This window comes from Diorhabda carinulata, chromosome 1, assembly GCF_026250575.1.
Source record: "Diorhabda carinulata isolate Delta chromosome 1, icDioCari1.1, whole genome shotgun sequence".
In the NCBI taxonomy this organism is placed as follows: domain Eukaryota; kingdom Metazoa; phylum Arthropoda; class Insecta; order Coleoptera; family Chrysomelidae; genus Diorhabda; species Diorhabda carinulata.
The window spans coordinates 8,090,606-8,114,791 of NC_079460.1; the positions used below are offsets into that span (position 1 = coordinate 8,090,606).

Sequence of the window (24,186 nt, forward strand, 5' to 3'; positions counted from 1 at the left end):
TAGAGTATACACCATTCTAAAGCTGGTTTCTTATCTATGCAACCCTATATTTTGAATGGTTTTCTTGTGGTTAGTTTTAACAAGTTTTTTGTTGTGAATGGTTTAAGACATATCCTTATTTGCACTAATTGTAGTTTTTAGTTTTTGAAATAATAAAAATTTGGTTTGACGGTGGTAAAAAGCAAAATTCTCATGTTTCCACAGTTTCAAAAGTTGAATGGTAAAACTGTACAGGATCATATGAAAATACTGAGTGTACTAGTGTCCTTGCTAGGCTCTGTAAACAAAACCCTATGAAATAGCAACTCACAATCACATTTAATTGAAATTTACTAGAAATTTACTAGAAAGTAAATTAAAGAAGCAAAATACAAATTTTAGAGAAGCAATATCTCCAGAGGAACGACTTTTAATAACTTTAAGGTAGAAAACAACAAAATACAATATTATATTTTCTTAAATACAACCGAGTATAAAATTATTACAAAACTAGACATAAATTATTTTTGAAAAAGTACATTAACATTTTATAAATTTGTAAAATTAATTAATGTATTGGAAAAGGAACTTCCTTGAGTATTTTCTGAAACATAACTATTAGTTTGAGATTGTCGTTTTCGTTGGTCTCGGTAGTCCTTATTTGGGAAGTTGTACAAAAACCTTTTCTATAAATTTTACCTCAATTAACATAAAGATAATTATAGATATACGGATCGGAATAGATATTCATATAAAACGTGTTAATGCGTGTTAACACGACACGTGTTAAAAATGAGTCCTTAGCTTAACTCTCTTCAGAACCTTCGAAAAAGAATCGTGATAATACCAGACATATTGTGAAAATAAAGCATTTGAAAATGGACGGTGGTTACTCTGCAGAGTATATTTGTTAAAATTAAATCATTTTTTAACGTTTCTTTTTACAATTGTCTAGTTTTCTCAAGAAACTATTTTCCAAAAAAAAAACGGGGTTACGTAGACAATAGAAACAGCTTTATAATCATGTTAATTCGTTTAAAGCTTTTGAAGTGTGTTTCAGGCGCTCTAGCAATGAAAAACGAAGCTTTAAACTATATTAAAATTGAGGACTTCATAGGTTAAAATTGAACTGTTTTGTTATTTTTTCCAATCGGTCTGAAAACAATGTCAGGTTTAAATTTTTAAATGGTTTAAATGGTCATAATAGAGCTGATATAAATATTTTTACTACGCCCATATTTCTTCTTGCAACACACCAATAGCTTGCTTACGTCACCAGCGCCGATTGAGTTTCGCGCCGTATTTTTTGTTAGGATGTCGAAGCCTGGATCATAAAAGGTTCGGTTGTATGTAAAATGTATTAACACCACCATTACTACGCCAAATAAGGTATTTTTAAGTATCCCTAAGGACAGTAAAAGGAGGTTGAAACATAAATTATGATTGAAGTGCAACTTTTAATTGGGATACAATGCATTATTTATTAAATATTTTAAATTATATCGATTTTTTTTACTAGTTTGGTATGTATAATAGTTTATTAATATAATAATAGCTACAAAAGATCATTATGAAAATAAAAAAATGCAAACAGTTTAATATAACAAAAAGATTCCAAGCAAAGTATTATCAATGTCCTTGATAATAAATCAGTTGATTGTTCGCTAGCGTTCTATCTAAATAATTAACTAGATAATTAAGTTGTATAGTAATGATGTAGTGAATAATTATAATAAACATAATATTTAGCGATAATCATTATTTATAATTTGAAATATATTTATTAAGTTAATATTTTTTGGAAGTGGAAAGAGAAATGTAACTAGCTGTTGGAGAAAAAAAAATTATTGTTCGATCTAAATATTAGGTAGAAAAATATATAATTACGATTATTCTGAAAATGTATAGTGGCATTTTTCTAAATATCTCTTGAGTCAAATATATAACAAGCCTCAATCATTGATAGTGTATTTTGAGATGCCACGAAACTAGAGAATTGGAGCTGATAACAGTTAATTTTTTTACATACCATTATCCCTAAGTATTAAATTGCAATAAAATCGCTGCTATCACAAAGTAAATAGCGGTATAAACGAATTATGATTTTAAGGTCGATTCAAGTGAATATAGGGGACATTTTCACTGGCATTTTGGTGATGAAACCTCAAGAGAAACTGTATTTCGCTGGTAGAGGGAATTTAAAAGAAGACGGATATCACTTGGTAATGAAGAACGTGTTCGTAGGCCCTCAGTTACTGTTGGAAACAAAACCTATCAATCGATTGACGAAACAGTTAATCAATTTTACATGATCATATATTCATTATTTCTCGTTGGGTGCCACATCTACATAACGATTTGTGAATGGTAGAGAGAGTAAGAATCGCGCGGGAAATGTTATATATTGGTGGAAACTGTATTCTTTCTAAAGAAGTAACATGTGATGAAACATTTTATGGTATTCTCAACCACAAAAGTTTATGTGTGAAAATTCATTAACACGAATAATAACTACAACGCAAATGTCTATCAAGAAACTTATTTTCGAAAATTTGATTCGTAATACTGGATTTGTGAAAGAAATTGGGCTTGAAGATCAACGTATAGTTACAGCAAAGTGGTGTACCACAAATGTTTACCTGTAGTTTTTGAATTGAGATTTATGTGCATTTCGATAATGCTTCGTCACACACTGCACAACAGACAATTGAATTTCCACGTGAAAACAATGTTAGAGTAAATGAACATCGACGCTGATTATTCTATAACCTGAAGAAACATATATATCGCCATCTGTGTATATTCAACACAAAAGAGAAAATAAAACCATTAAAAAATAATTCAGAGATTGTCGGAATTTTGATGAGGAGACTGCAGATTAGGATTTTCTGATTATCATTTCAATCATAATCATAGAGCTAGAGTCTCGACATGTTGATCTAATATCCACTACATTAATCCCATCAGAAACACACAAACCAAAGCATTCTGTTGAAAATTTAAATGAATTGATTTTATCGATATAAATGATATCAGAAACTAAGAATTTCATTTTCAACATATTGACAATTCAGTTTCAAATTTTGTTTTCAATAAATAAGGTATAACAATGGGCTAATTACTGTTTTATTCCATTTCATACGTCTTTGGGTATACAATGTAACAATTATCTTTACAATGGAGTGGAATAGAAATTATGTATATTTTTTTACATAAAAAAAATAAATTTTGAATCTTAATCTGTGACAGGGATGCCTTGTGATTGCTAGCATTCCTTGTGGTGTCACATGTAGGTACATTCCTCAATTCCTCGACAGAATATCTTGAGCTATTTCTGAAGCACTACGAGTCTCGTCAAATCAAATTTTGTGTGAACCTACTGAAGATAGATGAATTACATTATGATTTTTGTGATAAATATGTCACGAACTTACTCCAATATTCAATATTTTTTTTGACGTATCATTTTTTATTAGTCGTTAGCATTAGCTTCAATAGCATTTTCGCTTTGTGTGTGTCATTCAAGTAGTTCTCTCCCTTATTACATATATTATATAGATTATAATAAGCCATACTTAAGAGCTCATGTTTTAAAAAATATTGAATTTCGTTTTAACAAATCAACGTTTTAAAATTTCATCTATCCAGAAATTGAAAGAATTGTTATCATAATTTTACTAGGAATGAGAAAAATAAAAAAAAAGAAAAATCGCAGTATAATTTATTGGGCAATTTGTTTTGTGTAACAATATTTACAAATTATTATATTTATTCAAGAGTAATATAGTGCTATAAGAACGAATTCTTAAGGCAAAATTCATTTAAATATTTGTACTAACTTTTATCTCTTTATATTACAATACTGAAGTTGAACAATAGAATTCAGTAAGAACAAAGATTTTACACTAATTTAATTTCTTCTATCATTCAATAGTTTCAGAAAATCCCAAGAATGTTGCGTGAATGGGAAAAAAGTCCTTTGTGAACCAACAAAAGTACGTGTTTCAAACTGTTCATTGGTCGTCTTCAATTTCATATAACTATAAAGTATCAAATAAAATTTTTTATTTCACCAACAATAGTATTCTACTTGGTGGAAACTAGTGAATGGTATTTTTGAATGTGTACAATTTACGATTTTGGTGATTCCTGATAATATAGTAATTGAAGAGAAGTGTAAAAATCTCTGTTGTTACAAATTTTTTTTAAAAAGCAGGACATTTTAGTATCAAACAGTTTTATAGTAATTGAGGATGATGATGAAGAATGTAAAAGTAGAGGAAAACTTTCGGTAAAGCTGGCGTGGTAAGGTTTCAGAAACTTGAAAATTGCTCGGTGCTAGTAGTTATTTTCATCGAAGTCTTCCTCTCTGCAAAATTTTAAAATTGAATATATAGAGACACAAAATCTTATCAATAAATGTATCCAAACTACCAATTATAATAAATAATTTTCGCAAAGAGAGTTTAAAATGGAAATGTTTCACATCAACCTATAAAATGTACTACTAAATGTATTAAATACGATAAGATTTAGTCAGATGAAGATGATAGTCATTGAGAATTGAGTTACCTATAAATCATGACAGATAAACCACGTCATGAGATAATTTTTTAAATTATAGTAACGAACTTTTAAATGAAAACGTACTGTTTTTTATCACTACCAGTAGAAGTCTTCGGATACTATAGTGAAGTGGTTTTTATTTTGTAACGGATAACCAGAATTGACCAGAATGCTGGAATCTAGAATGAAAGAGAGAGAATAGAGATTCAATAGAAATAAACTCAAAATAGTTTCAAAAGATAAATGATATACCCGAACCCGTATTCACAACTGATTAATAATTATGCAGAAACCCAATATACATATATTGTTCGCATATCATTATAGTGGTATTATGAAAAAAGTACTCAAACAGGTAATTTCCAGACTTACTAGAACAGGAAGATGTCCTTTAGGACTTTTCACAAAAGAGGGCGCACACGAAATAGGAAGTTTGAATATAACAAAATTAGTTTCTACTATTTTGATTACGTTTTTTACAATTCGTAATCATTTGGTTTTATTCATATTCACTTTCATTGTCAAGCCTTCTGGTACTTGCTATTAATACCATGTCCTCTGCATATGGTATTGGGATTTTCAATTGTTCCTTTTCTTCGATTCGCTAATACTTAATATCAGTATCTTATAACTTTGCATTTTCTCAGCTAGCTCTATTTCTTTTCCCCTAAATATGTTCCAAATCCCTATTTTTTCATGTCCACCTTTAATCATTTTATTATCTTGACGCCTTGTATTTTCTTCACCAGATGTTTTACTTGTATCCTAATTTTCCTTCACGCTATTTTTTCATATAAATTTCTGGTACGCTCTCTGTATCACTATTTATAATGCTTTTTCCCACAAGTTACTCTTTATTAATTATCATTATTACGATTGATTTTGTTGTGTACTAGGAATGTTGTTGCAGTTAATCGCAATAGTACTAAATAAAAGTGAAAAAGACTAATGAAGGATTATATATTTATGGCGTCAAAAACCAAAAACTTACAAATAAATAGAATGCATCATGACAATGACAAATATGTATTATAAAACAGTCGTGGAAAAAAAATTACGAGGAAGTAATGAATGATCGTATCCGAGGGGAATATAATGGAGAAAATTAAAGTCTTCATACGAGACAATGGAGTACTTATAATAGAACAAAATTTGTATAAACGAACATATGAAGTAGGTTCAAAGAATTGAAACCATGAATAGACACAAGCTATACTCTTACTTAATATTATCATTGTATAGGCAAATCACAATTAAACTCTAATTTAGCACAAAATGTGTGTGTTTAACTGACTATCTAAAGTAACACTGTTGTCCGTTAAAAATAACTTACAATATTCTTATAATTATTAGAGTATTTCAAAATGTTCACATGTTCACATTTCTTTCAAATTCTCATTGCGAACAAAAAACCATGTGACCAGTGGCTCAAAATTACTTATGTTTTATAATATGCCGATCAACTGTACATTTCTACAGAACAAAGAATACATTGATTTTACCATAGGTGTTGGAAATAAATATATGTCATTAATCGAGATAAATATCTTGTAATTAACTATATGAATTTCGATATTAATCAATCCTTCCAACAAAATTCCTGTAACTATAATTAGTTTCACGAAATGTAGGTGACACTTTTATTTTATCTTATATTTACTAACAATAAGAAAAATTCTGCATTTTTAGAATTGGATTCATGAAATAAGCACAACCGACAGCTAATTTTTCAATGTTGTAAAATGAGAACGTTTCCTATGAAATGTTTGATATATTTATCGTATGAAGATTCCTTGAATTCCATGGATCTATTTTATATACAAATTATTCGAGAATACTTCTTTCTCTAAAAATATGGAACACACAAAGAAAAGAATATTGCAATTATTTATGAAATTAGGAAATTTCAGTTGTTGGTATTTTATAATATAAAGCATTCCTGACGATTATCTATAGTTCATAATATATAAATATAATAATAATATACCGGGTGTTTCACAATGAATACTTGAATACCGGGGTTTTAACTCTATATAATTTATAACATTCAACAGATATAAATGATACATCAATCGAAAGAGGAATAAGAAGAGTTTTACATTAAACCGCGAAAGTGTCAGCACCATTCATTACACGGCACACGTTAAGGCGATGTGCGGTACTCCCCGTATGTTGATCGGTATCTTCGGAGTACTTGTTAAAAGAGTTCTTACAATCCTGCTTCTCAATTCTGGAAGATTATGGAGGCACACACAGACGATCCTTTATGAACCTAAAAATGTAGAAATCATACGAAATTAGATCGGGTGACCGTGCAAGCCTAAAGAAACAAGCCCTACCACTAGATCCTCTAATCCAGAGGTCAGGTTACTGCTGATCACGTATATCGTTTGAAATTTAAGAAATCTCGTTGCACATGTAACATCGCATGAAGATTATTTGAGCCCCATACCCGCATATTGAGTTTTCACATGCCCAAAAAGGAAAAAGGTCAATTTATCTTTGTATATAAAACTATCCAGAAAATTTTGATCGTCATGGATAATCATTTCGTATCATGATGATGATATAGTCCTAATTGTAGAAAACATCTCATATCTCTCAGAAAAATTTTGACGAAGAATGGTTTCACGACCAGTGAAGGAAGTATGGGAACCAAAATTAGGCAAAACCAAAAAAGAGGAAGACATGGGACAAACGAATTGGTACTATATTTGAGATAAGAATCACAATATGGATACCACCAAAAGTATCATCACTTAAATAAAAAAGATATAGATATAAAACAGTATAGTCGTCAAGAATAAATATTTATTGAAAAGCTTCAATGTTTAGAATTTTAACGACAGTAATGAAACTATCTATCAAATTGTTATTACCAATTCTTCTTTAGATTAAACTACAATTTTTCAAATATATAGTTGATAATCAATGTCATATATTATTGCAAATATGGTTTTCTGAATAATGAACAAATTCTTTAGAGTATATAATCCTGAATTCTGACTTATAATGATATCGAAATAATTGGAGGTTGTGTGGGTATTAAGATTATTTATACAATGATCGGCATACAAAATAGTGTCTATGGATGCATGATAACAAAAGCGTTTGTGTTTTCTATTCAAAGCTGGTATAAAGATTTTTTTCATCAACTCTTTTTACAAGAATTTATTTTTTTTGAATATACTGTCAACTTTTTCTCACAAATAAGCGAATATTCATAAATTTCCATCAAATTATAGCAAAAAAATGAAACAAATATTTCTTACATAATCGGATATTTCGAAAATCTACGTCGCCCCATTTCTCTACTACTACTGCTACTGTTTCCAAATGTCTCTTAAATGAGTTAGCTAGTACACCCAGAAAACAATGATATTTTATTTCGATAATATTTGGCTTATATATGAGCAAGTAATATGTAAATGGATAAAATTTTATTCACCTACTTAATAGTGCTTAATCATACTTTCATGAAATACGTTTCTGATGAAGTTTAATGACAATGAAACCACATGTTTTTTGGAGTTATGGTATCTGTCTTATATGACTTAAATTTCGATGGATATCATGATAAAGATTTGCACGCAGCTGCTAATAGGATAAGACATGAATTAAAAATTCCTGGACTTTGGCCAAAATAAATGATTATGAAATGAAAAATCCAAGAAACTCTTATTGTCAGGAGTTGAGAAAATATCTAGCAGTGCGAACTCTGGAAAAGGTACAAATTATATCTAAAAGCCAAAATTATTCTGGTTTGATCATATGTACCCATTTATTCGTTTATACGAAGTACGAAAAAATCTGGTACTTAATACTTTTGCTGATATAATACAAAAAAAAAGAGCAGAACTCATAACGGCACACCTTCCAACAACTAGTTTATTCATGATCTATGTTTCGATGTAGACTAAACTTGTGAACAATAAATAATTAGCGCCATGAACGCAAAATCGTGTGAACTGTTCATTAATTTTATATTTTCGTATGCGTCACGAACTGAAATAATTTGAAATTATAAGCATGGCTCACTCTCGTGAACCTTGCCCCATGGAAATGTACAATAAATAATGCCTTCAAGCTTCGCGATTGCCCAAAAATTGCCCAAAACCTCTAAGCATAATTATAATCAGAAGCTGGGGTATCTTATTCTAAACGATTTCTATTTCACATCGAATAACCATCCGAGTTTAAGCAGGAGACTATACATTTCTTAACCTTTTACCGACTATTTTACATATTTGAGATTGGTGGAAATAGATCAAAGTTGTCTGGCTATATGTAGTAGGGAATTTCCATTACTTCTCGAATGTATCGATGTGCATTCATATTGTTTCTGATGAAGACAAAAGGTGACCTTGAGCCATAAGCAATAGTATCTCATACTCCTAACAGCTCTAACGGTGTTATGTAAAAGCTGCTCAACAAAATATTTTAGTTTGTGACGTTAGCTACGTCTCCTGCTATCCCTCGCTCGAGGACAATACATGTATAGGCAGAGCAGGGAATCATCACTAAATGCGATAATGTTTCATTTCTGTTATCAAAATAGTTGTTGTTGGCAGCATCGAAATGGATATATTATCCTTTCAAGAATTAAAGGTGACACTAACTGAGATCGGTGTGGAGAATCCCAAAACTTCTTATCCGTTTATAATCCAAGGATCCGTGCCTCTTGCTATTCGTGTTTGGTGTTCTTGGTGTCACGCCTAATAACATAATAATAGTATCCAGACTTCTGCTTATTTTCTCTCCAGCATCCCAAAGAGCAGCAATAAGACCTCTTTCAAAGTCAAATAGGTGCCATTGTAAACGTTTACAAATTCCTAAGGAGAAGTTTAAATGATGGCGTTTTAAATCTAATCTTGTACTAACACTTCTAAGATACAAACATGTATCACCAATTCTTCTATCCTTTTAATTATTTTTAAGGGGTAAAAATTATTGCAAACAAAAATATTGTAAGAGCTAAAAGTTTCGACACATTGGTACGTTCAAAGAGAGAGATTATAGTTTAAGCTGGAAATAAACAATGATTAAAAGAAGAATACCTTTGTAACCAATTATTTTTCAAGATAAAGTCTTCAACGTATTGCAGTTCGAAACTGTTTTCTCTGTTCAAGCAACAACAATGGTAGATATACAGCTAATATAAATTGAATCGATATAGATATAATCCAAAGATAATTTCAGATTGAGGAAGTGGAAATTGCCACCATATAACAAGTAACGTATTTTTTTTTCTCCTAAGAAGAATTAAGTCAAATTGTTTGAAAGGGGAATTTTATTTTTGTTAGCGTTTTGTTATCAGAATCAGAGTCTACTTACTTTTATTGGATACAATTTCTACTACAGTATATATGTAAATACGAATGAATATTTCGTTTTTGATTTATGAATAAATTTATATTCATCGTGGAAATTTTAAGTCATCGTACTTAAGAGAAACTTTTCTTTGCTATTTGAGCATTTGCTCCAACTATTTCGAATAAAATTTGTTAAATATATTACATCAATTATAATTACACATAAAAAGCGAGATTGTAAAATTAATATTTGAAGGAAAAACTAGAAAACGTAGTATAAAGTAGAACCTCGCCAAACTTCTGGCACAAGATAGATGAGCTATGTACAAAAAATGAGATTATTAGAAGCTTTAAATCAATTCTACTGTAAACATTTTCAACAAGTTTAAAATTGGAATTTTTAATATTTGGGTCGATGATGTTTAAACCTAATAAAAAATACATTATTTTGTTTACATTGACGCCATCTCTACTCATATGAACTTTGTATTTGTATGCTAATTTCTTTTAAAATAAAAGTTTTTGTAATTACAAACAAACAGTAATAACATAAAGTAGTTACGTGGAAATATTTATACCAGTTTATAAATAGTTAGCTTGACACACACTGAACGTATACTCTCAAAGAATATACCTTTTAGTAAGCCCATTGAAGACAAACTTGTTTTTTTTCCGAAGGAATGGACCCCCAGATGTATGTCGTTACTACAAGTAATAGTGTTTTATGAAATTGTATAATATAAAATGTGATAATGCACATACTTTTCAAGTTAAAAAAGCGTAATTGCTAACTACAGTCAACTTAGAGTATATAACAAGCAATAACATAAAAATATACAGATAAATACACAGGATAAGATGAAATCTGTATAGAGTGAATTCAAGGGAGTAATTAATGTTCCACCTTAAACAGTTCAATTCTCCTGTTCCCTTCACTTAGATTCTCAAATTTGATTATACTAAATTAGTTCATATGTTGATATACGAGTACCTATACAATGTATCAATTTGATAATGTACTTTCCTCCATACTACAGTCTTTATAAAAAATTCAAAAGTATGCAAACCCACGACACACTTATTTTTCAGAGGGACAGCTTGTAGGCTGTTTTTCAGCGAAACTACATCATTTTGTAGCGCGGGCGGACACAACCACTTAAATCTTTAATGGAAAGTGCGGTTGACTGACACCGTCATTTACCTACCTTTTCAAAAATATCCCATAATTGACCTACTTTTTATAGCTGGTGAAAACTGTAAACAAGTTTCAGTTATCAAGAACACTTTGTGATATGATTTCAATGAATTACAATGAATTAAACTATCGAAATATTTTTACTTGTAGTCTCCACGAAATTAACAAAGAGGCATAATATTTTTGTTGTCGTTCAGATTATAAGATGAAGAAAGTAGCCGAAGTGAAGAATTCTGAAGATTTTTGCATAAATATCCCCTATTTATCATTCACTATTGTCGCCCAAATAACAAATTAATTTTGCGATTTAAGGGATGTACGCTTTTTTAAAATGGTGTTTATGTTTCAAATTATACCTACCAGTAGGAAATGTGCAAGATGCGCAAGAAGAATGTCAACATTGATCAACTTAAGCCAGAAATATGTTCTGGGATGAGTTCCCAAGTTTATTGAAATCTGCTCTCTTGCTGACATAAATGGATCATCATGGATGAAGCAGTACAAAGGAGGTTTTGAAGACCTTTACTGCAGACCCTCCACATCACTCTGCAGCAAATTATTACTACTGGAGTGATAGAAATCAGTAGCTTCTTAGAAATGGTCATACACAGTTTGCAAATAAAGTAAAAGTTTGCAAAAGTCAGCTGTATGTTGGTATTCTTGGGAATAGTGTTATTGGACCTTCACTCACTGAGAAAAACCTGATTTCTACTTAAATTGGTTCAACAAATTAGTGAGCACCCGTATTGATGATATTATTCACCTCTAACAAGATCCTGCTCGGTCACATTACTTTCTTCCAGTAAGACGGTGACTATATCTGAAAGATTGGTCGGAAAGAACACATAACCCTTTTTAAAAGATTCTTACAGAAGTTCTGAAAACGAAGATCGAATATTTTTATAAAAAGTAGCGATGTATGAAATAAGAGCATTGGAGCATTTCTGTAATAATGATAATCTGAAATACTCCATGTTAACTGAGATTACTGGAAAATACTTTTGAAAATTTACATCAATTCCAGATCTGACATTAATAAAAAGCCGTAACTTTTCAGAGAACTACATATTATGCCATATAGTTGCCAAAATTTTTTAAATATTTGTCATTGTATTGATATCACGGTTAAATTCGCTTCCTTTTGATCCTGATATATGTTCAATAATAAACGAATTCATGTTAAAAATATATACAATTTGAACATTTTTCTCCTAAAAGAGAGATATAAAAAAACTCCAATCATCTATCTTTAGTAAAATAGAAAATTTCTTTATTTCTAGGTGAATGCAGGATTTGAAGCGTATCCTTCATACACACATTACATTTAGATGCATTAATATATCAAAAGGTCTAATTAATGCATCTAAATGTTCTTGATTTTAGGTCTCTTCTGTTTTAAAATTAGTTTTTTTTGATAGTTTTTAAAAGAAAGATTAATTTTAACGATTCGACTTTTCTTTAAGTCTGTATCAAAATATTTTGATAAAGACTTAAGACTTAAGACATTTTTATTTATGTTTTCAATTTGATTCTTTGGTACAGCAGTAATGCAATCATCTACATATCGGAAAAAGAATGGAATATTAATATCATGTTTGCTTAGGAGAGTCTCCTCAAGATCTTCCATTACCAATTGTGTTATAACACTTGAAATAACAAATCATCAATTTGTACATTTCATTTTCATATTTGAAATATATTGTTGTTCTATCGTTTTTATAAATGAGTTTTGAGGTATTTTCTTATATTCTTCAATTTTGTCCCATTTTTTTATTAATATATTTTTTTCATAATGGTAATAGGATTTGTATATAAAGAAACCACATCTAACGAAATAAATACATATTCGGTTGGAATTTCCATACTTTTAATTTTTTTTTGAAATCCCATGTGTTTTTGATATAGTATTTGTTTTGATATAAAATTTTTTTCAAAATATTTTTCAAATAATAAGATAATTGGTTGAGAGGAGTTTGAATACTTGAAACCATCAGTCGAAGGGGAATGTTAGGTTTGTGCAGTTTTGGTAAACCATATATTTTAGGGGATAAAGCATTTCGAATTTTCAATTTTTTTTGCATCTGATGGCGAAATAAAAAGTCGTTCTTCCCAAGTGTAGTATCTGCTTATCCTTTTCTTGGAAAAATTCTTGAAACGTAATATAACACACGAAAAAGAGAATTTTTAGAAATGGTTCACATTAATAAGAACGAAAAAAACTATTAATGATGAAAAAGACCTAAATAATTTAATATAAATTTATAGCTATATTTTGTAAATTCTAATAAAACTACAAATAATTTAATTAATATTTGAGATGTAAGGACAAAGGAAAAATTAATTTTTCTCATTAGAACAAAGGTCTAGTTCCATTTTATTCTTATTTTGGTATTTATGATGAAGGTGAAGACTTAAAGACAAGTCGAAATGTCAATTTTTATCTATCTTTTTAAAAGTATTAAAAAAAATTTTGAATTTTGAAACAGAAGAGACCTAAAATCAAGAACATTTAGATGCTATATATATATATATATATAGCATATATATATATATATATATGCTATATATATATATATATATGCTATATATATATATATATATATATATATATATATATATATATATATATATATATATATATATAATGAATAAACTCTTAGAAGATAGTATGAAGGAATGGTTTGGAGACACACAGATAAACTTACGAAATCGCATAAAAGGAAAATAAAAATATGTAGATGTATATTATGAGTGAATGAGTCAACATGGATTTAAATCTCAGGATTTAATAATAAACAGGTATTACAACTCATTACAGTATATTATGGGTTTCTTAAGAAGTCTGTTATGTCGTTTGTAGAAGTTCAATACATTCATACAGTGATAATCTGTATTCTATTCGGAAAAATGGCTGGTTGATGAGTTCAGAACATGTTGAATTGTAAAAGTACATGTAATTTATCGCTCTTAGTAGAATGTTCAATATGAGAGTTCATCAAACGTACATTGTTCCCATTAAGTAAGTAAACAATTTCTCAACCGCCTATTTGTCAAAGACTTGACTTATATTTCTAGGATCATATCAAACTTCCTTGCGTTCTTTTTAGCTACTAGTTCTTCAACAAAATAGAGCATCTGTTATGACAATTGATTTATTTTCTCTCATCTACCCGTACAAATAATATAGATATGTATATCTTTATCTAATGCACATAAAAAATTAAACGCAATTTGATAGAAAGCTAGAAATACTAATGCTAATGTTAATCATGTGCTGGAATACCATTGTGAAAGATGGAAGATTGTATAAATATAATAAGGTAAAACTGTACTACATCATTAATGATATTCATTTTACCTTGGAAACTAGGTTAACTATGAAAAAGTATACGTGTGCTTTTCACACACAGAAAATATTTCAAATTATAAAGGAAATAAAATTGAGCATTTAATGGGCGTTTAATAAAATCGAAATATTGTAATAGTATCAGCTTTTCTCAGATTATATGTGTCTATTAGCAAATAACGTTATAGATTGTAATAGTTTTATTCATTATTTATCATCGGCATATTTTTGGTTTATAAAAATTGAATAATAATTGTTATTTTCATATTAGGTAGCATGGATATTTATAGAGAACTAGTGATATTTCCATGCTGGGGTATAGAGTATAGTAAAAATAATACTTATTTATTTCTTATATAAAAGAAGCGATCGTTGTGAGAAGTATAGATGTGTTGGTGTTAAATTATTGTTTGAAGGGATAGCTTAATATTCATGCAGCATTTTATATTATCTTTATTTTTGTACTCAAATAAAACTGAATGATGCTCATGCACGAACAAGCAGTAATTCTAACAAACTTACTCTGTTGGAAAGTGATGCATGTATTTTTGACAGGATCTGCCACATCCTGGGCAATACCAATAGCTTAGTACTCCTATGGAGGCAGCAAATAACAGGTTTGGAATGGCAATAGACAGCACCAAATGTCGCAAGGTGTCGTCCCATGAGTATCTAGCAACTACTTGCATTTCAGGATATACTCTACTATAATAACAAGGAAAAGGTGTACCTGCGGTTTTGTAACCATATTGACGGGCAAATTCAGAGCAGTTAACAGATGGTGGATATCCACAACCTTCTGTATTGATTAAAAAATGAGTATCCGCTACGTCCCACTGTATGGGATTGGCGGATTTGTGCAGATGAAATGGAATTTTAGAGTAATTGACGTAAATTTGATGACATTTAGTGGCTTCTCGAGTACACCCTTCGCGACAAGACGACCAAGAACAATTTGAAATGCCTTCGGCATAAATATGTTGGGTTACGATGCATGTCACAGGCTCTGGCTCATAATCAGCTAAGAGGCTTGTGATTGCTGGATCCACCACGAATGGTATCAAAAACAAAAAAGCAAATACGGAAAGGATAGCCGTAGTTCCGAGACATAACGAAGTATAAAATTTCGCAGTTTCTGCTATCGAAATGAGAGTGAGTGGTTTTTTTTCGTTTATAATGCTCATAATTACAATTTCTTTTCAATTATCTATTAATTAAGTGTGCCAATAATTCAAAAAGTACGCTTTCCCCTACGAGATGGATTCAAATTTTGATTTAGCCGTTCAGTCTCGATCCAGTAGGAGGGGAATGCCTGAAACAGAAATTACTGTACAAAATCAACTCCAATTCAATATAATCAGCTGAAATTTTATTTGTTGAAACTATTTTCAAGGTCAGTAAGTTATTTTTCCAATGTATTCAAATTTCGTTCGGGTGCTAATACTAAGACTCACATTGAATGAACAAATTAAACGTAGTAGATCTGGGAAGACCGCAATGGAATAAGTTATGTGTTAAATTTGGTTAATCCTCGAGTACGTTATTGAAAAGTTGATACAAAGAACTATGTTTATTAAGAACACAACTACATTTGTGACAAATTATTAGTGGAAGGCCGAGAACACGTTGAACATCAAGTTCGCTCAGGAAAACTTTCAACTTAAAAAACTGAAGGAACCGTTGAACATGCGATAATTTTAGTAATACATGATCTTTGATCGATAAGAATAATGATTGAATAGTTGTATTTGAGAATTTTCATCGTATATAAAATTTTGACAATAGATTTGGACATACGAAATGTTTATGCCAAAATGGTACTGAAAAACCTGACAATTGAAAAACTGGATAATCAAAGGAGATTTGTCGTTGATCTTGTTGCCAGTATTGCTAATAACCACGAACAATCCCAATTTGAATCCTTATAGCTTTTTTCTTTTCTAAAAATTAACGCATGTCCCGAAAGAACGTCATTTCGGAACTTTGGAGGACATAAAGAAGATTGTGAATTGAAACCCATATCAGTTGGAAACTTCTAGGATTTATACAAATAATGGTAGCCATCCCAGCCGGTCAGCTACCCAAGAAGACTACTCTGAAGAGGATTACTTTGTGAAAGAAGCCTAAAGATTATATTTCTCATATACCCCGTAACTTTAATAAGATTTTACAAAGACAGGATAGAAAATTAATCTCAATACATTCAAAAGGGCCTCCAGTTACTAATGCACCGGTCACAAAATGGCTTATGAATTCTAAAACTACTGATACATATCCAGAGTTTCAGTTGTAATTGAAAACCCTCCTCATCGTGAATTTATTATATTGTACTAATGAAATTTCGATATAAAATTAAACAAAATAAAATTGAACAAATATTGCCGGAAATATATCTAACTCAATTAATAAGTAATATTATTAATTTCCAGCAATCGATTATTTATTCAACCACATTACAAACTAATATATTTGGAAATGGAAATTTTTATTTATTCTATACAGTTCATATATATATTCACTATATACTATATTCTAGATTGTTGGAAACTAAAAGAGTTCGTGATAAGTTTGATTTCGATAGTGAAATGGGAACCAGTGATCCAAATCTTTTTGGTTATACTAATATAAAAACGACGTGGAGAAGTATCATCATCTCGTCATCAAAATCTACTTTGAAACTATAATTTTCGAGTCAAGTTGAATTACTTGACAAAACGGAGAAATAAATTTTTTAATTCATTGTATAATGTATTGGAATTCTTTGGATAATAATTTATTTCATTGGGACATGTGAGAAAAAATAATCAATTGCTTGAATACATATGATGGAATATTGACTTGCAATTACGTTAAATTATCTAAATATATCGGCAATAAATTCGAAAATTTGAAAATGTCGATATTTCTAATAAATTCTCGCCAAAATAAAAAAAAGTACTAATAATTTTTTGTAAAAATACGTAAATAATGTAGTACTCACGTGATTGATCTCAAAGTGCCATGATCGAGTTTCCTCCTCCTCTATCGTTAATATTATTCGTTGATGCTGTTTTTTCAGTAGCTTCAGTTTCTGCTTTTATACATCCCTGAAATCGCATTTTTGCATCATCACCTACCACTACTGTGCGTTGACACAAAATTAAGGTCAGACAAGAAACAACGAATAAAACAGCGGGCAGGACCGAAGCAATCAAAAATTGTTTCGTAGTTGTTGCTAAATCAAAACGTGCTACAACTATACCAGGATTGTCCAATGAATAAAAACATGGGAAGCGTGCTCTGGCAAAATGGTCGGTACCATCTTTTCCATATACTTTTAGAAAGTCTCTACATTCATCTCTTAATGTGTTCACACAACCTTCGAGATTAATAAGTAGTTTACTGTCATTTGCAATCAATAGATCGGGTTCTGGAGGAGCTACTATTTGACGTTCATCCAAAGTAACTGTGTTAAAAATGCTCAAATAACTTATGTACGTAAAATTTGTGACATTCGGTAACATATTATTAGCGAGTAACGAACCATTTACGCAATCTACTGCTTCTAATCCCTTAGATGTATTCAATATAGAATGACAGGAAGCCATCATAATGTTATCTTGAGATTCATTCCAAATTTCTTGACCTGTATCGCTATCTATGCATCGTTGACATTGTGATAAATATACTTCGTCCCCACTTAGCACTATTACATTTTTATTTCGTGTTACTATGTCGGCACCTCCACAATGACGATCACAATTATAAGGAGTGCGAATTCTCTCACATGTTCCTCTGTTACAGCTGTATAATCCATTCAAGTCAATACAAGTTATTTTTCCACGTCGACCTGAACATTTAAGAGGCGGATCTGTGTATTTATAAATGCATTCAAAAGAATCTGTAAGATCTAAACACATACCCATTGAACAGTTGAATGTACCTGTCAAATTTTTACACTCATCCGCAATGCACCTACTTCTTTTTGCGTTTTCTTGGTCTTTGCCGTAACAAATTTTTTGAGCTATACTTGTACAATTCACTAATAGTAGACTGGAGCCATTCCGTCTGAGGTTAACATAAATTTGCATACAAGAACCTGATGTTTTGCTTAAGCACCATTCACCACATGAACCCCAATCACAAGATTCCACTTGAACCGCCCGAGTAGTTGTACACATAACTGGAGTTTCTGATATACCTGATTGCATCGCACGAGTCGAAGGAACATAAATTGCAACTGTTAAATAAACTATAGCCACACTGCTAAGAATTAAAGTTAACTGACAGAGACATATTGTTCCGCAAATTTTTGTATTTTGAGGAGGTATAATGAGATCTTCAACGGGTGTCGGCTTCTTTTTAGGCATTTTGAAAGACTATTTCGCATACTGATGTCAGCAAAAATTAGGGTTGATTTGTGTAGCCGCCATTCAAGACTCGTGTATTATGGGGTACTGAATAACGACAATCGGCCTGTGATTGCTAGATGCAAACGCGCACGTTCCTTGATCAATATTCTACTGCGGCGAGGCTAATAATAGCACGCGCACTGCCTGCCCGCGAATTATTATTTACCAAAACAGATTCTAATATATATATATACTATTCAATAAAAGATGTACATGGTAATTTCTAAAATACACGTCCTAAAAAGTGCAAAAGTGCGAATAAATTACTTACAGAAGAGACCGGAATAAAATTTCTGCCATGAAAACCGGTAGAACGAGGATGGCAAGTGGCTCCTCTCATGGAAAACGGTGTGACAGTGTTATTCCAGTCATCTGACGGAATCGGCGCCAAAATCGATACCATAAACACGGACTGCAGTGCTCACAACACAATGCCCGCCGTCGAAGGCACACTTTATACGAAATTTGTTCTAACTGTGCGAATTAATTTCTAAACTATAACGACTGTGATTAACTTTTATGTGTGTTTCCTTGAAATATTTTAAAATTCAAATGTATTCTTATTTATCGTGAGAATGTAAAAGAACACTCGTTTCGTGTGCGTATAATTAAATAAAGATATGTGTTGGTTGAGAAAATGGACCCAAAGATTGTTGGTTTTATATAAAAGTTTATAACTAAGTTGCGGAGAAGATACATGGTGTGAGCTGGCCGAAGCCGCTCGCGCTAGTCTTTGGACGCAGATGTTGGGGTCCAAGCTCCAAATTGTCCTTACTTTGCGACCATGGAGAGCGAGGATATTAAAAAAACATGGCAACAAAAATTACTATTTTATACTACAGCTTTCTTCGTGCTGCTTGGTATTTTTAGCTTATTTTCATTTTTATTCCTTGTGCCTTTTGTCATCGACCCGGCTTTTACAACGATTTTCATGGAGTTCGACGAAGAACCCGCTTATTGTGTGACCTTAAGGACCGACAGACGCTTAGGTGCATCAAATTGTAGTTGGACGTCTTGTAGAGAAGGCTGCACAAAAGATATTTATACTTGCACACAAATTTTTGTAAATTATAAAGCTGCAAACCGTTCCAACATATCGGTCTCGTCAACTGTACAACCATCAGCTCTTCTACGTAGAAAACGAGCTATTGTGGAAGATTATGATTATGACGATGAATCTAATGATTCAGATGATGATGATTTTGGTTGGTCCTTTCAGGAAGCAAAACTATTTCCTAACGTGAAGGGTTGTGGTTATCCTCCTATGCTCAACTGTTCAATTTTTTTAAAAAAATACCAGGAAATCGGATCAAATTTTTCATGCTATTATAGTAGAGTGGATCCCAGTTTGGTGATAAGTCACTTGGATATGTGGCAAGTCTATATGAACTTGGTGTATGCCATGGCAATACCTATTCCTTCGTTTATTATATCTGTAGTGTATTTGGCGATAGCTTATTTTAAAATATATAACGAAGATGAAGAAGAAGTTCCTTTAAAGAAAAATGCCGAAGATATTGACATGGAAGGAGATAGTGGACCTGAAGGAACACCATTACCACCAGCTAGTGGGGGCTTGACACCAGCTAGCGAAGCCTTTAGAGAAGATTTAGCGAGTTTTGGCCACCACCTCAAAGTTGCAATGGTAGATGATATAAGTCGAGAGAATCTCGCTGATGGCGTCATCACTTCTATTTCAATTGGAGGGTAATATATTTCATTCCACTAAACAATATTTTTTTAAACGAAAATATATTTCAGAAACATCGCGAAGACTATGACAACCAGCATTTCGACCACAGGAGGTCCAGTCGCTGACATATAAAATATATGAGCCGTGAAATTACTGTTCTCGGGCTTATATTTTTCGTTTCTCTCGTAAATCTTAGGATAAATTCAAAATCAGTTTGATCTGAAAATATATGACTTACGTTCCTCTCAAATAAGATAGTACGTATGAATTTTTTTATTTATTCTTTTTGAGAATGAATCTTTATTCGAACGTGAATTTTTATTATTTCAAAGTTTTTTCAATACAGTTCACTTGTCCTTCAATTTGTTAGAATCGATGTTTTCTAATAATAATTAATGGTGATGGGGACGCACGCACATTATAGAACTGGCAGTTGAACTTATCATCAATAAAATGCAAAGAAGCATTGAAACATTAAACACAATTCAATAAGATAGGGATAATAGGATCACTATCAGTAATTATTCTATGAATTAATAAAATTTTGTTATAAAAAGATTGCACACGTTACAATTGTTCAAGGTTTCGGTATTCTTATACTTCACAATAATTGAATTAAAACAATATATATATATATATATATATATATATATATATATATATATATATATATATATATTCTCTTAAAATATTGAGAATCTACTGTAAAGTGTGAGTATATAAAGTATAATCAACGTTATTCAATCTTGATGGAATTTCAACGCAAATTCTAGAAATGTCTCTAAATTCCATATCATGCAAATATTAATGTACGACCGGAACTAATTAGTAATACAACCACTGAAACTTATTTTCTATACAGATTTTTATTAAATTATATGATCATATGGATTATTTTGTGAAATACAACACAGTTTTTTTTCTAGCTCTCCATACTGTTCTATTTCATATCAGAAACAAAAATTTTTAATAACCACTCAATACAGAATCATGTCAAACAAACCATTCCGAATTTAAATAATTATTATAAAATTAAAATGAAAGCATAAGCTTGAGACCACTCAATACAGAATCATGTCAAACAAACCATTCCGAATTTAAATAATTATTATAAAATTAAAATGAAAGCATAAGCTTGAGATCATTAAATTTTAAAAATAACTCAAGTCAACATGAATTTTATGGCTCTAGTTTTCTTTATCGATTTGTCTATACATTAGGTATGTTTTTCTAACTGACTTTAGCTTTCGAGATTTATCATAATATAGAAGAAAGAGAAGGTTCGATTACATTATTTTCAATAATTTCTATTAAAAAAAACGTAAGGATTGGGAATAAGACGACTGAAACAAATCTCAGTTTATTCCCTAATTTTTATATGATATTTGCATCCGTTTCGAATAAAATGAGACAATTTCATCCAAATCTAACAATAAGATATACTAGGTTTATTCGTAAAGTGAGAGCCGTTTTCATTACAGTTCCACGCATGCACCGTAGTCACTATGTCTCAAACAAAATAACATGACCCCATTTTGAGCATACCGTTGACTGTATGTATGTACATTGTAATAATGACTGAGTTGATTAAAAATAGCTCTATTTATACATTTCGATTAGTAATTGTTTTCTGAATTCGAGTAAAGATAAATTGAGTGAAGACATTATCCGTACAACCCCAACCTCAATCCTGGCGAATTTCATTTATTTAGGCATCTGAAAATTTTCTAGGCAGTCAAAAATTGAAAGCAATTGCGAACTAAAGAACAGATTACACCTTAAGGTTCAATTTAGAGGCGGTAATATTTAGAGGGAACACAAAAACTTGTACCATGCTATGATAAATGCCCATCGAAAAGAAAGAAAAATCTTACAAATAAAAACAATTAAAAAATGTAACTAATCTTGTAAAACAAACTTATCTCGCGTATTTGGAAAGAAAATATAAAAAGACAAATGCTTGGCCCCACATCACTTTGCTTCTGTCTGACATTTTGACTATGGTGGAAATGTGTAAGCATATTGAACTCTTCTTTCCATAAATGCCTGAGTTATTTATTATTAATATCGACGTCACTTTTAGTTGAATGCAAAATTTTTCTACTTTATATTCTTTAATTAAAAAATATTTAGAAAAAACTTTGCATTGTTTATTATGTTAGCGGTGAAAACTATACACAGTTTTCTAGTAATATTCATATTTACAATAACAATAACGGAACTTTAAATTTGATATAAGTATAACTACTGGGTGATGCGTTTTATTGTTGGAATGGTTTGACATTGTTGTGCTATCTGTGTTCTCATTAGTGCTCGTGAGGGATCAATGCATTTGATTTAAAAAGTATTTGGCCAATTTTTAGCAATTACATACAAATGATTCACCATATTTCCAAGCACAGAAATATTAAATAGATTTTGAGGGTTTACTGATATTCGGAGGGTAAAATAAAGAAGTGGAGAAGTGAATATGAAGTTTCGTATGCGAAAGCTGTAATTTTGAATATTGGAATTAAAAGTACCTAGCATGTGGACGGAAATGTATTCAGCTCATTCAATAACTTCAAGTGGAAGTACGTAGTGTGCTACATAAGCTCTTAACCTAACATAGAAAAGAGATGATAAATAATGTATGACTAAAACTTCTATGCCACTATGCACTATATAGTCAAAATGTTCGTTCACCGCCTATTCAATTTTGTCGTCGCTGTTAAATCTTTTACCCCTTAACTCCACCTTCAGCTTTGCGAAAAAAAAATAGTTGGAAGAAGCTAGATCGGGGTTAGTGGGTGTTTAATCTCTTCGAAACCTTATTGGTGTACAGTAGCTTTAGAAAGAGTTTGGACTGAGCATTGTCATGAAACAAACACACATCTCGGCTGATTTTGCCGCGCCTTTGTTTAATTTTTCGACGCAAATGCCTTAGTCAGTCAGTTAACAATGAAATCTATATAATGTAATACAAACTGCACTGCGAATTTATAAAATTTTTTCACTGACTTTGTTTAGAGGATTTTTGAAATTTCAAAATTAAATATATCTTTTCTGTTATCAATCACTTTTCAGTATTTTTTCCGAATATATAATAAGACTTCTTCATCGATATTAAGAAATATGTAGGAGAAAATCTTGAAACACATACAAGCTACTCAATAAAGGGAACAAGCATTGATTTCGATTTTCTAGACGTGAGTCTTAATAATAGTTGATCGTTCATCGATGTATCGTAAAAATCTTTTCATTAAACAGATTCAAATGAGCCAATTCATTTAAATTTAATGAAAAGCTTGTATTGTATACCGTCCTAGCAGAAGCTTTTCCTCTAAATATTTAATCAATAACAATGAAATGAAGCTTCCTTATTTGGTAACTCGTCGGGGAGAGAGTGTACTTTTATCTACTAAAAATGCTGCTAAACATTGCCAACAGATACTGTCTCCTGTTAAAAATAAATATTTATAGTTCTGTATATGTGATGACCATAAAAATTTAAGTGTTTGTCACAAATTTGCAGATACTATTAATACTAATAAAAAGGACTGCATAAGCTTGTTTTTTTATAGAACTGGTTATTAAATTATTTAATCAATTTTCAATTTTCCCAGTATATTTGCTAATGTTTAGATCAAGATTTTTAGTTAAGGGAAGCTAACGTTTTGGACGACCATACGCGATACTGGTCTAAAGAAGATTGAATCAAATTC

General features: G+C 30.8%; 3 protein-coding genes across 5 annotated transcripts; 1 reads left to right on the forward strand and 2 right to left on the reverse strand.

The window, feature by feature from the left end:
- Nucleotides 1-3,686: 3,686 nt before the first annotated feature.
- On the reverse strand, nt 3,687-19,136 carry LOC130895970 (protein tipE). 3 transcript variants are annotated; one of them, XM_057803668.1, is made up of 5 exons: nt 19,061-19,136; nt 17,379-17,484; nt 14,921-15,710; nt 10,492-10,562; nt 3,687-4,348 (listed from the first exon to the last, which is right to left on the reverse strand). In XM_057803668.1, exons 3-5 carry the CDS (start codon nt 15,580-15,582, stop codon nt 4,293-4,295), a joined length of 789 nt encoding a protein of 262 aa, XP_057659651.1. In that variant the 5' UTR covers nt 15,583-15,710; nt 17,379-17,484; nt 19,061-19,136; the 3' UTR covers nt 3,687-4,292. The 3 variants fall into 3 exon arrangements, with proteins under 3 accessions (XP_057659651.1, XP_057659668.1, XP_057659661.1); XM_057803685.1 differs by lacking the exons at nt 10,492-10,562; nt 17,379-17,484; nt 19,061-19,136 and having other exon boundaries at nt 14,921-15,582; XM_057803678.1 differs by lacking the exons at nt 3,687-4,348; nt 10,492-10,562; nt 17,379-17,484; nt 19,061-19,136 and adding an exon at nt 4,630-4,724 and having other exon boundaries at nt 14,921-15,582.
- Nucleotides 17,389-18,747, reverse strand: LOC130895953 (uncharacterized). The gene has a single exon (XM_057803644.1). It carries the CDS (start codon nt 18,745-18,747, stop codon nt 17,389-17,391), a length of 1,359 nt encoding a protein of 452 aa, XP_057659627.1.
- LOC130895963 (protein tipE) lies at nt 19,027-21,035 on the forward strand. Its single transcript, XM_057803655.1, has 2 exons — nt 19,027-20,496; nt 20,551-21,035. Exons 1-2 carry the CDS (start codon nt 19,574-19,576, stop codon nt 20,612-20,614), a joined length of 987 nt encoding a protein of 328 aa, XP_057659638.1. The 5' UTR covers nt 19,027-19,573; the 3' UTR covers nt 20,615-21,035.
- The last annotated feature ends 3,151 nt before the right edge of the window (nt 21,036-24,186 follow it).

Coding starts and splice junctions, on each gene's coding strand:
- LOC130895963 (XM_057803655.1), top strand. CDS start 19,574: ATGGAGAGCGAGGATATTAAAAAAACATGGCAACAAAAATTACTATTT. Junction 20,497..20,550: donor ACTTCTATTTCAATTGGAGG/GTAATATATTTC, acceptor AATATATTTCAG/AAACATCGCGAAGACTATGA.
- LOC130895953 (XM_057803644.1), bottom strand. CDS start 18,747: ATGCCTAAAAAGAAGCCGACACCCGTTGAAGATCTCATTATACCTCCT.
- LOC130895970 (XM_057803668.1), bottom strand. CDS start 15,582: ATGAGCATTATAAACGAAAAAAAACCACTCACTCTCATTTCGATAGCA. Junction 10,563..14,920: donor ATGCATCACTTTCCAACAGA/GTAAGTTTGTTA, acceptor TATTACTTGTAG/TAACGACATACATCTGGGGG. Junction 4,349..10,491: donor TTCAATGGGCTTACTAAAAG/GTATATTCTTTG, acceptor AAAATTTTGCAG/AGAGGAAGACTTCGATGAAA.